Source organism: Coregonus clupeaformis, chromosome 29 (assembly GCF_020615455.1).
Source record: "Coregonus clupeaformis isolate EN_2021a chromosome 29, ASM2061545v1, whole genome shotgun sequence".
NCBI lineage: Eukaryota > Metazoa > Chordata > Actinopteri > Salmoniformes > Salmonidae > Coregonus > Coregonus clupeaformis.
Window position 1 is genome coordinate 49,915,227 of NC_059220.1, and position 16,470 is coordinate 49,931,696.

Below are 16,470 nucleotides of genomic sequence, written 5' to 3' on the forward strand. Positions count from 1 at the left end.
GATTATTTCACTTATAATTCACTGTATCACAATTCCAGTGGGTCAGAAGTTTACATACACTAAGTTGACTGTGCCTTTTTAAACAGCTTGGAAAATTCCAGAAAATGATGTAATGGCTTTAGAAGCTTCTGATAGGCTAATTGACATAATTTGAGTCAATTGGAGGTGTACTTGTGGATATATTTCAAGGTCTACCTTCAAACTCAGTGCCTCTTTGCTTGACATCATGGGAAAATGAAAAGAAATCAGCCAAGACCTCAGAAAAAAATTGTAGACCTCCACAAGTCTGGTTCATCCTTGGGAGCAATTTCCAAACGCGTGAAGGTACCACGTTCATCTGTACAAACAATAGTATGCAAGTATAAACACCATGGGACCACGCAGCCGTCATACCGCTCAAGAGATGAACGTACTTTGGTGCGAAAAGTGCAAATCAATCCCAGAAAAACAGCAAAGGACCTTGTGAAGATGCTGGAGAAAACAGGTACAAATGTATCTATATCCATAGTAAAACGAGTCCTATATCGACATAACCAGAAAGGCCTCTCAGCAAGGAAGAAGCCACTGCTTCAAAACCGCCATATAAAAGCCAGACTACGGTTTGCAGCTGCACATGGGGACAAAGATTGTACTTTTTGGAGATGTCCTCTGGTCTGATGAAACAAAAATAGAACTGTTTGGCCATAATAACCATTGTTATGTTTGGAGGAAAAAGGGGGTCCTTGCAAGCCGAAGAACACCATCCCAACCGTGAAACACGGGGGTGGCAGCATCATGCTGTGGGGGTGCTTTGCTGCAGGAGGGACTGGTGCACTTCACAAAATAGATCGCATCATGAGGAAGGAAAATTATGTGGATATATTGAAGCAACATCTCAAGACATCAGTCAGGAAGTTAAAGCTTGGTCGCAAATGGGTCTTCCACATGGACAATGACCCCAAGCATACTTCCAAAGTTGTGGCAAAATGGCTTAAGGACAACAAAGTCAAGGTATTGGAGTGGCCATCACAAAGCCCTGACCTCAATCCTATAGAAAATGTTTGGGCAGAACTGAAAAAGCGTGTGCGAGCAAGGAAGCCTACAATCCTGACTCAGTTACACCAGCTCTGTCAGGAGGAATGGGCCAAAATTCACCCAATTTATTGTGGGAAGCTGGTGGAAGGCAACCCGAAACGTTTGACCCAAGTTAAACAATTTAAAGACAATGCTACCAAATACTAATTGAGTGTATGTAAACTTCTGACCCACTGGGAATGTGATGAAATAAATCAAAGCTGAAATAAATCATTATCTCTACTATTATTCTGACATTTCATATTCTTAAAATAAAGTGGTGATCCTAACTGACCTAAGACAGGGAATTTTACTAGGATTAAATGTCAGGAATTTTGAAAAACTGAGGTTATTTGGCTAAGGTGTATGTAAACTTCCGACTTCAACTGTATGTAAATGTATCTGACTCTGGGTCTATCCACCCTTTCCTTGCTGTGTTCCGTCCTCTCCTTTCTGCCTCCGTCTCTGTCTGGTGCAAGCTGCAGCCACCTTATGACAAACTTATCCGTCTCTCCATCTGTAGCCTTGGATGTGAAAGTGTTTCTCCTGACAGCACATTTGAATAACAGAAAAAAATAGCAAATAAGTTCTTAGTAATTAGTCAGATTTGACACCACAAAAAAATCCTAGGAATCACAATCCAGACCTCAAATGGGAAGCACATCAACACAACACAACAACCAGAGGTTTTCAATTTGAACACCGAGTCAAACAGATCAAGAGATATACAGTGCATTCGGAAAGTATACAGACCACTTGACTTTTTCCACATTTTGTTAAGTTACAGCCTTATTCTAAAATTGATTTAAATTGTTCCCCCCCCTCATCAATTTACACACAATACCCCATAATGACAAAGCAAAATCTTAAATATCACATTTACATAAGTATTCAGACCCTTTACTCAGTACTTTGTTGAAGCACCTTTGGCAGCGATTACAGCCTCAAGTCTTCTTGGGTATGATGCTACAAGCTTGCACACCTGTATTTGGGGAGTTTCTCCCATTCTTCTCTGCAGATCTTATCAAGCTCTGTCAGGTTGGATGGGGAGCGTCGCTGCACAGCTATTTTCAGGTCTCTCCAGAGATGTTAGATTGGGTTCAAGTCCGGGCTCTGGCTGGGCCACTCAAGGACATTCAGAGACTTGTCCCGAAGCCATTCCTGCATTGTCTTTGCTGTGTGCTTAGGGTCGTTATCCTGTTGGAAGGTGAGCCTTCGCCCCAATCTGAGATCCTGAGCGCTCTGGAGCAGGTTTTTATCAAGGATCTCTCTGTTCATCTTTCCCTCGATCCTGAGTAGTCTCCCAGTTCCTGCAGCTGAAAACATCCCCACAGCATGATGCTGCCACCACCATGCTTCACCGTAGGTATGGTGCCAGGTTTCCTCCAGACGTGAAGCTTGACATTCAGGCCAAAGAGTTCAATCTTGGTTTCATCAGACCAGAGAATCTTGTTTCTCATGGTCTGAGAGTCCTTTAGGTGCCTTTTGGCAAACTCCAAGCGGGCTGTCGTGCCTTTTACTGAGGAGTGGCTTCCGTCTGGCGACTCTACCATAAAGGCCTGATTGGTGGAGTGCTGCAGAGATGATTGCCCTTCTAGAAGGTTATCCCATCTCAACAGAGGAACTCTGGAGTTCTATCAGAGTGAACATCGGGTTCTTGGTTACCTCCCTGACTAAGGCCCTTCTCCCCTGATTGCCAGGCTGCAGACATTCTTCGTACTTTTCCCCAGATCTGTGCCTTGACACAATCCTGTCTCGGAGCTCTACGGGCAATTCCTTTGACCTCATGGCTTGGTGTTTGCTCTGACATGCACTGTCAACTATGGGACCTTATATAGACAGGTGTGTGCCTTTCCAAATCATGTCCAATCAATTGAATTTACCACAGGTGGACTCCAATCAAGTTGTAGAAACATCTCAAGGATGATCAATGGAAACAGGATGCACCTGAGCTCAATTTCGAGTCTCATAGCAAAGGGTCTGAATACATATGTATTTTTAATACATTTGCAAAAATGTCTAGAAACCTGTTTTCGCTTTGTCATTATGGGGTATTGTGTGTAGATTGATGAGAAAAATATATAATTTAATACATTTTAAAATAAGGCTGTAACATAACAAAATGTGGAAGAAGTCAAGGGGTCTGAATACTTTCCGAACGCACTGTAAATATGTGCCTGTTGTAGGGGCACCGTGTGGTCAATCTGAATGTGCTTGCATATGTTGAGTCTTGACAGGGTTTGGAACATGTGTACCAAGTTTGGTTACAATACAAATATCTGTGTATGATTTATATGCATTTATGTGCCAGACCACGCCCACATTAATGTTTATTGGTCAGTTGTTTGACATACTAGTCTGGAAAATATTGCGTTGAAAGACATTGGTCCATAGATGCCACATATCAAGTTTCATCCAGATCGGCCCTGTGGTTCCGGAGGAGATGTCATTTTAATTGTTTTTCAAAAAACCTTGTGGGTCCTTGAGGCAAATTTGTTCCTGTAGCTCAGCTGGTAGAGCACGGCGCTTGTAACGCCTAGGTAGTGGGTTCGATCCCCGGGACCACCCATACACAAACAATGTATGCACGCATGACTGTAAGTCGCTTTGGATAAAAGCGTCTGCTAAATGGCATATTATATTATTATTATTATTATTAAAAGAGGGAACTATGCACAGAATTTCAGGACAATAGGTCAGGGATGGGCAACTGGTGGCCCTCGGGCCGCAAAGGCCTCGGATCAATTTCCCTCGGAAAATAACTATTTTCTGTGATCTATTGTCAGGCTATGTCATAATAGTATTGTAATTCCTAATTCTATGGTCAGGCCACTGTCTGTCTCTCTTATCTTGTGTCCCCTGCCAAGTATTCATGGATACAGCTCTCAGATGATAAACATATGGTCCGTGCTATTCAGCATACTTTGGACGTCCCTACCCCATTTGAAGTTAACATTTAAAATGGTTAAGGTTAGGTAAGGGATTTGGTTATGTGTAAGGTTAGGGTAAGGGTTAAAGTCAGGGTTTAGGGTAGGGGCGTCCCAAGGATTCCAGTTAGCACTGACCATAAACATATAGGAGCTATGGATGCAAGGACTGGCCATCCATTATATAAAGATTATACAGTGTTTGTTTGTTTTCAGTTAAACAGGCCTATGTTTGGTTCTGATGGGGAAGAACAGTTAAACTAAGCTCAACAAGCATTTATAACTTATTTTCTTCAAGAATCAATAGTGCCTAGTGAACAGTTTTCACATTGAGTCCTTTACTGTCAAGCCACACCAGCTCAGGCTGCCAGCCATCAGATTCACATTTTGAGTATTTGGCACACGGTGGTGGAAGGTGGAGACAGTCCATCAGAGAGGCTGAGGGTGGAGAGACAAAGTCTGCTGGTAGGGAGACAAACAAGAAGACGTACTGTAGAGCACATCACTTTACATGGAGTTCAAGTGAGCAATGGGATCAGCTGGAAACACTCATCATTCAACATATAGAATGTTATTTTACATTATACTTATAGTTTTTTTTTTTTTTTTTATAGATTTGCTTTTCAATGAAAGAACACAGCAGCTGATTGACCCATTGACTGTATAGGGTCAACCATGAATAGTTTCGCTAAACAATTTATTGGTTTGTGGTCGACCACTAACTAGATCCAAATAATTTGGGTAGCTAACGTTACACAGAACCACCGGGACCAAATATAAAAATATACACTACCGTTCAAAGGTTTGGGGTCACTTAGAAATGTCCTTGTATTTGAAAGAAAAGCAAATTATTACATTAATTCGTTTTTTTTTATTCTTCCCACACCTGCCAAATAAAAACCTCATATGGGAAAAAAAAGTTAATCGGGCCAAAAATGCTGAAGTACACTCGGCCCGAGTACCATTAGCCGGAACCCAGAGTAATGTAGCGACCCGCAGAGACAGCTGTGTGTTATGTGTTATGCTGTTCGTTGGTTGTGTTGTACTTACCAGTACCCAGTGTTCGCGGGGTCCGACATGCCAGTCAACCTGCTATCTGCCAATCACGAGAATGCCTGGAATGTTCTGGTGCCGGCCATCCTGGTGGTTGGTGGAGCGGGGGGGGTGGAGCATCGCGAGTTTAAGACCATGCTTAGCCATTGTTCTCTGTCTTTCATCTGGTCTTAACAAGAGGTGGTCACGGTTGTTTTATACGGGTATTCTTGATTTATTTGGCGTGGGCTATGGCCAAACAGTAGCCTGTGTTGAGTTTGGTTAATAAACCGTGAATTTGTAAACCTCCTGTCTGGACAATTGTTCATTTATGATCTAGCCAGGTCATTACATTGGTGTCAAGTAAAAATGTGGATAAAAGTTAGCCAGCTAGCTAGCTGACTACCGTGGCTACTTAACGTTACATGGAGAGGAACGGTGGTTGAAAATGCTTTGAGGGAATCCGAAAGTGAAGGTGGAGGTAGGGGACGATTATGGCCAAGGAGGTGCGTGTGCATGGACTTCGGAGGATTCTGGGGGGCGGAACGAAGGGGTGACGTCGACGCTGCGTGACGAGGAGGCTGGGACTCAGGATGTGAACAAACATGGCGGCGCCCAGTCCCCGATTGTGTCCGCATCGGTTAAGTCCCCGTAGTACTCCGATAAGGCGGATTGGGAAGCTTTTCATGCTCGGTTTGAACTGTTAGCTCATTTTGGGGGGTGGTTGAATGAAGATAGGGCACTGCTGTTGGCTTTGTGCCTCACGGATGATGGTCTGTCCTGTTTTGATATTGATTAGCCCCGAGGACAGACGTGATTATGGGGCTTTAGTTGGAGCACTGAGGAGGCGCTTTGGACAGTGTGTACAGCCCGGGCTGCTGCGCTCTGAACTGAGTAATAGACGCAGGCAGCCTGGAGAACCACTACAGGTGCTAGCTAATGACATTGAGAGCCTCTCTTGGCGGGACCAGTTCATACAGGCGCTCTCTCCTACGGAGCTGTGCATACAGACCCAGCTGGCTCATCCTGAGTCATTGCAGATAGCCTTGGAGATGGCTTTGGAGAGGGAGCTCGCGTGGGCTGGGGCTTCGGTGGGGGTGCAGGGAGACACACCCACTGTGCGGGCTGTGGGGCAGAGCAGCCCGGAGCCGGAAAAGCCTGCATGGGTGGCTGAAATGACTGAACTCATGCTGTGTCGCTACAGGTGGCACGCAACACACGCCCTGGTCCCATGGTCTGCTGGGGGTATGGCCAGCCAGGCCATCTGCGCCGGGATTGCCACATGTCCCTCAGAGCTCAGGGAAACGGCTCGGGGTCCGCATAGACGGGGCAGTGTGGACCCCTGGCTCTCTTTCCCAACCACCACTATCGCCAGGAGGAGCCCACCGGCAGCTAGGAGCTAGGCTCCACGCCCCCCAGAAGCAGACGATTGCAAGCGGATGGAGCCTGTTGTTGTGGTGGGCCGGACCTGTGTTGGGGACTTTTGTCATGTCACTGTGGACGGGGTACCCTGCTCTGCCCTGGTGGACACTGGGTCCACAGTAACCCTGGTGAGGCCGGATATTGTGCCAGGTTGGACTCAGTTTGAGCCCACAATTGTGCAGCTCCGCACAGTCACAGGTGAGCTGGCACCCATGAAATGGAAGGGAATAATGACTCTGACAGTAGGGGGCAGGGCTGTGCGTAATACATTGTGGGTGGCGGCTGTGCACGACCCTTGTATCCTGGGGTTGGACTTTCTTAGGAGCACAGGTTGCCAGTTAGACCTACATGGGGGCACACTGAGCTTCCAGGGAGGGCCGGCAGTCACCATGGCCCCCCAAAATGTCACATTCACATAACCCAACAACCCCCTTACTCCAACAGTTAAAGCAGCAGAGACTCATGGCTGCCCCCCTCCCCCACTGTGTGTGACTTTCCCCAGCCCCTCTGTCACCTATGGCTGTGTGTTACATTCCCCAAGCTACCTCCACGCCTGGGCCACGCCTCCCCAGCCCAGCTACCCCAGATGGGAGAGGAGAGGACACTGTCTGCAGTGAGGGAGATATGGGAGAGGAACTGTGTTGGTCTTGACCCCGAGCAGCAGGAACAGTTATGGCAGTTACTGTTTGAATTCAGAGACAGCTTTGCGCTGAGTGAGGAAGAGGTGGGTCAGACTCATCTGGTTCAGCATGAGATCGACACAAGTGATGCTCGGCCCATCAAGATGCGTCCCTGCTGTATCCCGCTGGCACGCCAGGAGGCGGCAGACAAGGCTGTGTTGGAGATGCAGCGGGCAGACTTCATAGATTCCTCAGACAGCCCCTGGGCGGCACCAGTTGTCGTGGTTCCTAAGAAGGGGGGCAAGCGGAGGTTCTGTGCGGACTACAGGTGGCTGAATGAGGTAACCAGGAAGGACTCATACCCCATACCACACATCGATAAGTCGCTGGACCTGGTTAGGGGGTCCTCCTGGTTCTCCTCACTAGACCTCTGCAGTGGCTACTGGCAGGTGCCCCTCTCCCCAGAGGCCATAGCCAAAACTGCCTTCTCCACTAACAGAGGACACTGGCAGTTCAAGGTCCTGTGCTTCGGCCTGTGCAACGCTCCAGCTACTTTTGAGCGTTTGATGGACAGGGTGCTCGATGGCATCCCCAGACAGGAGTGTCTGGTATACCTCGACGACATCCTGGCCAATGGCAGCTCCTTCCAGTCAGCCCTGGGGGCGCTAAGGCGTGTGCTGGAGAGGGTGGCTGCCGCAGGCCTGAAGCTCCACCCCGAGAAAGGCCACCAAGTGGGGGAGGAGGGTATCGGCACCATGGAGGACAAAGTGGGGGCTGTCCGAGACTGGCCCACCCCCACCGACCAGCATCAGCTGAAGAGCTTCCTGGGCCTGGCCTCATACTACAGGAGGTTTGTACAGGGCTTCTCAAGCGTCGCTGCTCCCCTGAACCGCCTGCTGCCGAAAGACAAGGCCTTCACTTGGACAGTGGAAAGCGAGAAGGCCTTCAACACCCTCAAACGTGCACTGATCGAGGCCCCCGTGCTCGCCCCAGGTGGGGCCAGAGGGGGAGAGAGTGGTGGCGTACTTCAGCAAAACATTCAACAAACATGAGCACCGCCACTGTGTCACCCGGCGGGAGCTCCTCGCTGTTGTGGCTTACATCAAACACTTCAAGTACTACCTGGGTGGCCTGCCCTTTACTGTATGGACCGACCACTCTGCTCTCCAGTGGTTCATGTCTTTCAAAGAGCCAGCTACGGGAGAGGAGAGGTGGCAGGTAGTGGTCCCAAAAGCACTGGGGGAGGCTGTGCCCCAGAGCACTCATGGGGGGGTGGGGACTGGACACTCTGGTGTCACAAAAACCCTCTGCAGCCTCCGTCAGGATTTTTACTTGGGGCAGCACAAGATGTGGAGGGCTTTTGCCGCCCTCCAGGCCGTTCTCATGCTCAGCTCCAACAGTTCCCAGTTGGGGCTCCCATGGAGAGGGTGAGAGTGGATGTAGTTGGGCCGTTCCCCACCACAGACAGTGGAAACCGCTGGGTGCTCACGGCCATGAACTATTTCACAAAATGGCCAGAGGCCTATGCTTTGCCTGCTCAGGAGGCAGAGACCATCGTCGACGCCCTGACAGCGGGGATGTTCAGCATGTTTGGAGCTGCGGAGTCCGTCCACAGTGACCAAGGCAGAAACTTTGAGTCCCATGTGTTCGCCACCATGTGTGAGAGGCTGGGTATGCACAAGATCCGCACTACTCCTCTCCATCCTCAAAGTGATGGCCTTGTGGAGCTCTTCAACAAAACGCTTGGACAGCAGCTGGCCATCGTCTCTGCCGAACACCAGCGTGACTGGGACAAGCACCTGCCCATTGTCCTCATGGCATGCCGCGCCGCTGTCCAAGACTCCACCTCCTGCACACCTGCCCTCCTCATGCTGGGGAGAGAGATCCGCACCACTGCAGAGATGGCGTTTGGTCAGCCCCTGGATAGCCTTCCTGTTCCCCGGGGCCGGAGTATGCACGGAGACTCCAGGACCGGCTGGAGACAGCCCACACCTTCGCCAGAGAGCAGCTGGTGAATGCAGGTGTTAGGCAGAAGAGGAACTATGACGTGCACACCCGGGGAAGGCACTTTGTGGCTGGGGAGCTGGTCTGGGTCTACAGCCCTCTGAGAAAGAAAGGCAGGTGCCCCAAGTTGGACATTCACTGGGTGGGGCCCTGCAGCGTCCTGGAGAGGGTAAGGGAGGTTTGTGTACCGGGTGCAGGGGTGTGGAGCATTGCATGTTTAAGACCATGCTTCGCCATTGTTCTCTCTCTTACCTCTGGTCTTAAGAAGAGGTGGTCACGGTTGTTTTATTCGGGTATCCTTGATTTAATTGGCGTGGGCTACGGCCAAACAGTAGCCTGTGTTGAGTTTGGTTAATAAACCGTGAATTCGTAAACTCAATCCTCTGTCTGGACAATTGTTCATTTGTGATCTAGCCAGGTCATTACAGTAATATGATTCTGCCGGACTCTGAAAGAGCTCGGCCCGTATGAAGCCCCCCGAGTACGAGTCGATGCAGAGACCCCCGAGTTTCAAATGGAATAGGCCCGAACCCTCCGTGTTGACTGGGAAGGTGGATAAAAAAAACATGGGCTTGGGCTCAAATATTATTTGTATTTTATTCTGTTATATTCCATTATATTCTTACTATGAAATATGTGTTTGTTGTCTGTTTTAATGAACAAAATAAGGAATTATTGATTTCATTTGCATGGCACAGCCATGTATCCTATAGGCTGCACAGACCAGTAACATAATTAAACTCAAAATAGACTATTCTATTCTTTTGAAAATGTTTCTTAGGACCTGCCAAAACAAATTAATAATGGGTTTATTTGTGATGGTGTATATTCAATGGATCTATTAAAATAGGCGCCTACCCACATCCACATCCACTCACACCTACTCCCACACCTACTCCCACTCCCGGCATGTGCATGGGAGGTATAAAAGGCTTATCCCGTCAAGAATGTGGTAAAAATTGGACTGTATGAATTGGGTTCTTAAAAACATTGCCTGATTTGTGAAAGAAGTATAGGAAACGATTGTCATCGCAAACCGTTTGTGTGGCAGATGTATTTTTTGCCTGGATTGCCACAAATGATCGGTCTGTCAGATATACAGTGGGGGAAAAAAAGTATTTAGTCAGCCACCAATTGTGCAAGTTCTCCCACTTAAAAAGATGAGAGAGGCCAGTAATTTTCATCATCGGTACACGTCAACTATGACAGACAAATTGAGATTTTCTTTCTCCAGAAAATCACATTGTAGGATTTTTTATGAATTTATTTGCAGATTATGGTGGAAAATAAGTATTTGGTCACCTACAAACAAGCAAGATTTCTGGCTCTCACAGACCTGTAACTTCTTCTTTAAGAGGCTCCTCTGTCCTCCACTCGTTACCTGTATTAATGGCACCTGTTTGAACTTATCAGTATAAAAGACACCTGTCCACAACCTCAAACAGTCACACTCCAAACTCCACTATGGCCAAGACCAAAGAGCTGTCAAAGGACACCAGAAACAAAATTGTAGACCTGCACCAGGCTGGGAAGACTGAATCTGCAATAGGTAAGCAGCTTGGTTTGAAGAAATCAACTGTGGGAGCAATTATTAGGAAATGGAAGACATACAAGACCACTGATAATCTCCCTCGATCTGGGGGCTCCACGCAAGATCTCACCCCGTGGGGTCAAAATGATCACAAGAACGGTGAGCAAAAATCCCAGAACCACACGAGGGGACCTAGTGAATGACCTGCAGAGAGCTGGGACCAAAGTAACAAAGCCTACCATCAGTAACACACTACGCTGCCAGGGACTCAAATCCTGCAGTGCTGACGTAGGGACTCAAATCCTGCAGTGCTGACGTGTCCCCCTGCTTAAGCCAGTACATGTCCAGGCCCGTCTGAAGTTTGCTAGAGTGCATTTGGATGATCCAGAAGAGGATTGGGAGAATGTCATATGGTCAGATGAAACCAAAATAGAACTTTTTGGTAAAAACTCAACTCGTCGTGTTTGGAGGACAAAGAATGCTGAGTTGCATCCAAAGAACACCATACCTACTGTGAAGCATGGGGGTGGAAACATCATGCTTTGGGGCTGTTTTTCTGCAAAGGGACCAGGACGACTGATCCGTGTAAAGGAAAGAATGAATGGGCCCATGTATCGTGAGATTTTGAGTGAAAACCTCCTTCCATCAGCAAGGGCATTGAAGATGAAACGTGGCTGGGTCTTTCAGCCTGACAATGATCCCAAACACACCGCCCGGGCAACGAAGGAGTGGCTTCGTAAGAAGCATTTCAAGGTCCTGGAGTGGCCTAGCCAGTCTCCAGATCTCAACCTCATAGAAAATCTTTGGAGGGAGTTGAAAGTCCGTGTTGCCCAGCGACAGCCCCAAAACATCACTGCTCTAGAGGAGATCTGCATGGAGGAATGGGCCAAAATACCAGCAACAGTGTGTGAAAACCTTGTGAAGACTTACAGAAAACGTTTGACCTGTGTCATTGCCAACAAAGGGTATATAACAAAGTATTGAGAAACTTTTGTTATTGACCAAATACTTATTTTCCACCATCATTTGCAAATAAATTCATTAAAAATCCTACAATGTGATTTTCTGGAGAAAAAAAATCTCATTTTGTCTGTCATAGTTGACGTGTACCTATGATGAAAATTACAGGCCTCTCTCATCTTTTTAAGTGGGAGAACTTGCACAATTGGTGGCTGACTAAATACTTTTTTTCCCCACTGTACGCCTTGAAAGAAATAGGGATATTCTTTGTTGGCCTCAAATGACAGAAATGCAGGGGTGAGACAGAGCACATTTAATGATATTCACCATACTTTCAACTACTAAACAGACTGTACTCACATTGTTGTAATGGGGTATCCATACCAACTCTCCCTCCCTCCACAACAGCAGGAGTCTTGCGGTTCCATTCTACTAACCCCTTCCAAAGAGCCCTGTTCCTCTTCAAAAGCACCAGTCCCCTGCCTCCCCCACAGACAATTCCTCGATTGTAAAGGGCCTCTGTCACTTACGAGAATGGTTCTGCTGGGTGGACTGGGAAGGAGTCTTTGACAGGATGTTACAAAAGCTTCATTGACTGGCTTGTTTGGTTTAGCAGCAGCTGCACTCCGGTCACTTTATTGTTTATAATTCTTAATTGACTTACGATGGTAAGTTGCTGTGACATCATCGAACATGAACCCATTTGGTTGCTCTCTGAGGAATAAACTTCCCCCTAAGTGTGAAGTTTAAACAGAATTCTTTGTATGAAATGTTTTATACAAATAAATGCATTATTAGTGGTGTTTTGAAGTGAGTCAGTGTTAGTATGCTGCGGGATGAAGTTGGTCCAAAGAGGTATGTTTGCTAAGCAGTCTTTCTCCTTGGTTCCCCTCAGAAAATGCTCCTGAAAAAGAACAGTGGTGGGAAAACACGGACCATAAAGATTCGGGTAAGTTTACATTCATCTGCAATTTTATTTTATTGTACAGAGAAACACGAATATAATCCCAAATACACACTAAACCACTCACAAACTATGTTTCCATACAACCATTTTCGTGTGAGTAAAGTATATTTAGGTTAAAATAATACTCACGCCTAATAGAAAACAGCATGATTGTCAGTAAACTTTCCTATATGTCGACAAAACAAAATACGCTAGACGGGTGAATACTTTTTTGTCAGTGAAACAGATCAAGCAACAAATGCTTTTTTGCGCAATTGTTGATAGAATAACCGTAATGTCTAAGTAAACTGCAGTCACGTGACACTATCGTGTGTGGTCCTCCGATTAGGACTTGGAAAAGCATTCACAGTTTAGAGAAAGTGCACGGTGATGAGCTTGATGCTCATTTCCCATGAAAATAGTTATATATAAATATCTTAATTTGTATGATGTTGACATGATGATCGGTGCTTGGCTGCCAATTGACAAATAAAAATGATATTGATTTAATCTCATCTGCACCGTATCTGCGAGCCGTAGAATAGATCAGTGTGGGCGAATGTGCTGTTATCACAAGACTTTCTGTGGCAAAACCATCAACAGAGTTAGAAATTAGATGGAAACGCAAAGAACTTGTCTTTTTTCATTCGGTAAATGAAAAGTTTTATACGGCTTTTTATGCGCACTACATCATCACCACAACAAGCCAGTTTGATGGAAACACACCTCCGTGGGTAAAATGCATATCATTTTAATGCAAGTATTTGATCATTCGCTTGAAAATCTTTCGACAAGTGAATGGAAACCTAGCTACAGACATTGTCACACTCCTTTTGGCCCTTTATTGAAACTCAATTGCATGAAACACACAACACACACACACACACACACACACACACCAGGGTTGGGCTCAATTAGAATTGAAGGCAGTCAATTCAGGAAGTGATTTGAATTTAACATTCAGAAATGTAAAAACGTTTGAAATAAATAGATTATTGAATTGTAATTTTAGTTTATTTCCTGAATTGACTGCCTTCAATTCAAATTGAACCCAACCCTGACACACACACGCACACGCTCTGAGTCCTTATCCTTTCAAGCTGAGCCACAATACCCAGTCAAGATGGCCGTGTCCATTACAGTAGCGATAAGGCTGAAAGGTCATGCAGCCCCCATGAACAACCCAGTCTATCTTGCTGCCAACACCTTGATGCCCCTCCAAATGCATGCTGGGAAAGCATCTGACACCGTCACTGGTTCCCATGACCCTCTGCTATAGCCACTATGCCTTTTCTAACAAGAAAGTAGGAAGTCTATATTAAACAGAAAGCAATTATTGTTCCCTCACAGTTTACAAATTAATGAAAAATAAAACACAAATATATATTTAATTCATGGAAAATACAACACGTGTTCAACCCCCTGAGTCAATACACGTTAGAATCACCTTTGGCAGTGAGTACAGCTGTGAGTCTTTTTGGGTAAGCCTCTAAGAGCTTTGCACACCTGGATTGCACAGTATTTGCATATTTGCATATTTGCCCATTTATTCTTTTTAAAACTCTTCAAGCTCTGTCAAGTTGATTGTTGATCATTGCTAGACAGACATTTTCAAGTCTTGCCATAGATTTTCAAGGTGATTTTAAGTCAAAACTGTAACTAGCCCACTCAGGAACATTCGTTGTCGTCTTGGTAAGCAACTCCAGTGTGTATTTGGCCTTATGTTTTAGGTTTAACCTGCTGAAAGGTTAATTTGTCTCCCAGTGTCTGTTGGAAAGCAGACTGAACCAGGTTTTTCTCTAGGATTTTGTCTGTGCTTAGCTCTATTCTGTTTATTTGTATCCTAAAAAAAAAAACTCCCTAGTCCTTGCCAATGACGAGCATAACCATAACATGATGCAGCAACCACCATGCTTGAAAATATGAAGAGTGGTACCCAGTGATGTGTTGTGTTGGATTTGCCCCAAACATATTGCTTTGTATTCAGGACAAAATGTAAATTTCTTTGCCACATTCTGTGCAGTATTACTTTAGTGCCTTATTGCAAACAGGATGTATGTTTTAGAATATTTTTATTCTGTACAAACTTCCTTCTTTTCACTCTGTCATTTAGGTTAGTATTGTGGAGTACTATGTACAATGTTGTTGATCCATCCTCAGTTTTCTCCTATCACAGTCATTAAACATTGTAACTGTTTTAAAATCACCGTTGGTGATTTCCTTCCTCTCCGGCAACTGAGTTTGGAAGGACGCCTGTATCTTTGTATTGACTGGGTGTATTGATACACCATCCAAAGCGTAATTATACTGAACAGATATATATACGCAACATGTAAAGCGTTGATCCCATGTTTCATGAGCTGAAATAAAAGATCCCAGAATTTTCCCATATGCACAAAAAGCTTCTTTCTCTAAAATGTTGTGCACAAATTTGTTTACATCCCTGTTAGTGAGCATTTCTCCTTTGTCAAGATAATCCATCCACCTGACAGGTGTGACATATCAAGAAGCCGATTAAACAGCATGATTATTACACACCCTCTGCTGGGGACAATAAAAGGCCACTCTAAAATGTGATGTTTTTGAGCGTGCAATTGGCATGCTGACTGCAAGAATGTCCACCAGAGCTGTTGCCAGAGAATTTAATGTTCATTTCTCTACCATAAACCACCTCCAACGTCGTTTTTAGAGAATTTGGCAGTACGTCTAACCGGCCTCACAACCGCAGACCACGTGTAACCACGCCAGCCCACTACCTCCACATCCGGCATCATCTAAGAACAGACACCCAGACAGCTGATGAAACTGTGGGTATGCACAACCAAATCATTTCTGCACAAACTGTCAGAAACTGTCTCAGGGAAGCTCATCTGCATGCTCGTCGTCCTCACCAGGGTCTTGACCTGACTGCAGTTCGGTGTTGTAACCGATTTCAGTGGGCAAATTCTCACCTTCGATGGCCACTGGCACGCTGGAGAAGTGTGCTCTTCACAGATTAATCCCGGTTTCAACTGTACCGGGCAGATGGCAGACAGCGTGTATGGCGTCGTGTGGGCGAGCGGTTTGCTGATGTCAACGTTGTGAACAGAGTGCCCCATGGTGGTGGTGGGGTTATGGTATGGGCTAGCAACGGACAACGAACACAATTGCATTTTATCGATAGCAATTTGAATGCACAGAGATACCGTGACGACATCCTGAGGCCCATTGTCGTGCCATTCATCCGCCGTCATCACCTCATGTTTCAGCATGATAATACACAGCCCCGTGTTGCAAGGATCTGTACACAATTCCCGGAAGCTAAAAATGTCCCAGTTCTTCCATGGCCTGCATACTCACCAGACATGTCCCCTATTAAGCATGTTTGGGATGCTCTGGATTGACATGTACGATAGCGTGTTCCAATTCCCGCCAATATCCAGCAACGTCGCACAGCCATTGAAGAGGAGTGGGACAACATTCCACAGGCCACAATCAACAGCCAGATCAACTCTATGCGAAGGAGATGTGTTGGGCTGCATGAGGCAAATGGTGGTCACACCAGATACTGACTGGTTTTCTGATCTATATATATATATATACATATATATATATATATATATACAGTGAGGGTAAAAAGTATTTAGTCAGCCACCAATTGTGCAAGTTCTCCCACTTAAAAAGATGAGGCCTGTAATTTTCATCATAGGTACACGTCAACTATGACAGACAAAATGAGAAAAAAAAATCCAGAAAACCACATTGTAGGATTTTTAATGAATTTATTTGCAAATTATGGTGGAAAATAAATATTTGGTCAATAACAAAAGTTTCTCAATACTTTGTTATATAAATGACTAAAATGTAATGTAAATGTAATGTAAATGTAGATCAGTGCCACAAAATCTCAATGTAATCAATTTTAAATGCAGGCTGTAACACAACACAATGTGGAAAAAGTCAAGAGGTGTGAATACTTTCTGAAGGCACTGTACT

General features: G+C 45.6%; 1 protein-coding gene across 1 annotated transcript in view; it reads left to right on the plus strand.

The window, feature by feature from the left end:
- The window catches only part of si:dkey-16j16.4, a 50,777-nt gene that overhangs the window by 27,278 nt on the left and 7,029 nt on the right, over nt 1-16,470 (plus strand). The window contains exon 4 of the mRNA XM_041855646.2: nt 12,445-12,498. Coding sequence (XP_041711580.1) covers nt 12,445-12,498 — 54 coding nt within the window. The remainder of the gene's footprint in view (nt 1-12,444; nt 12,499-16,470) is intronic.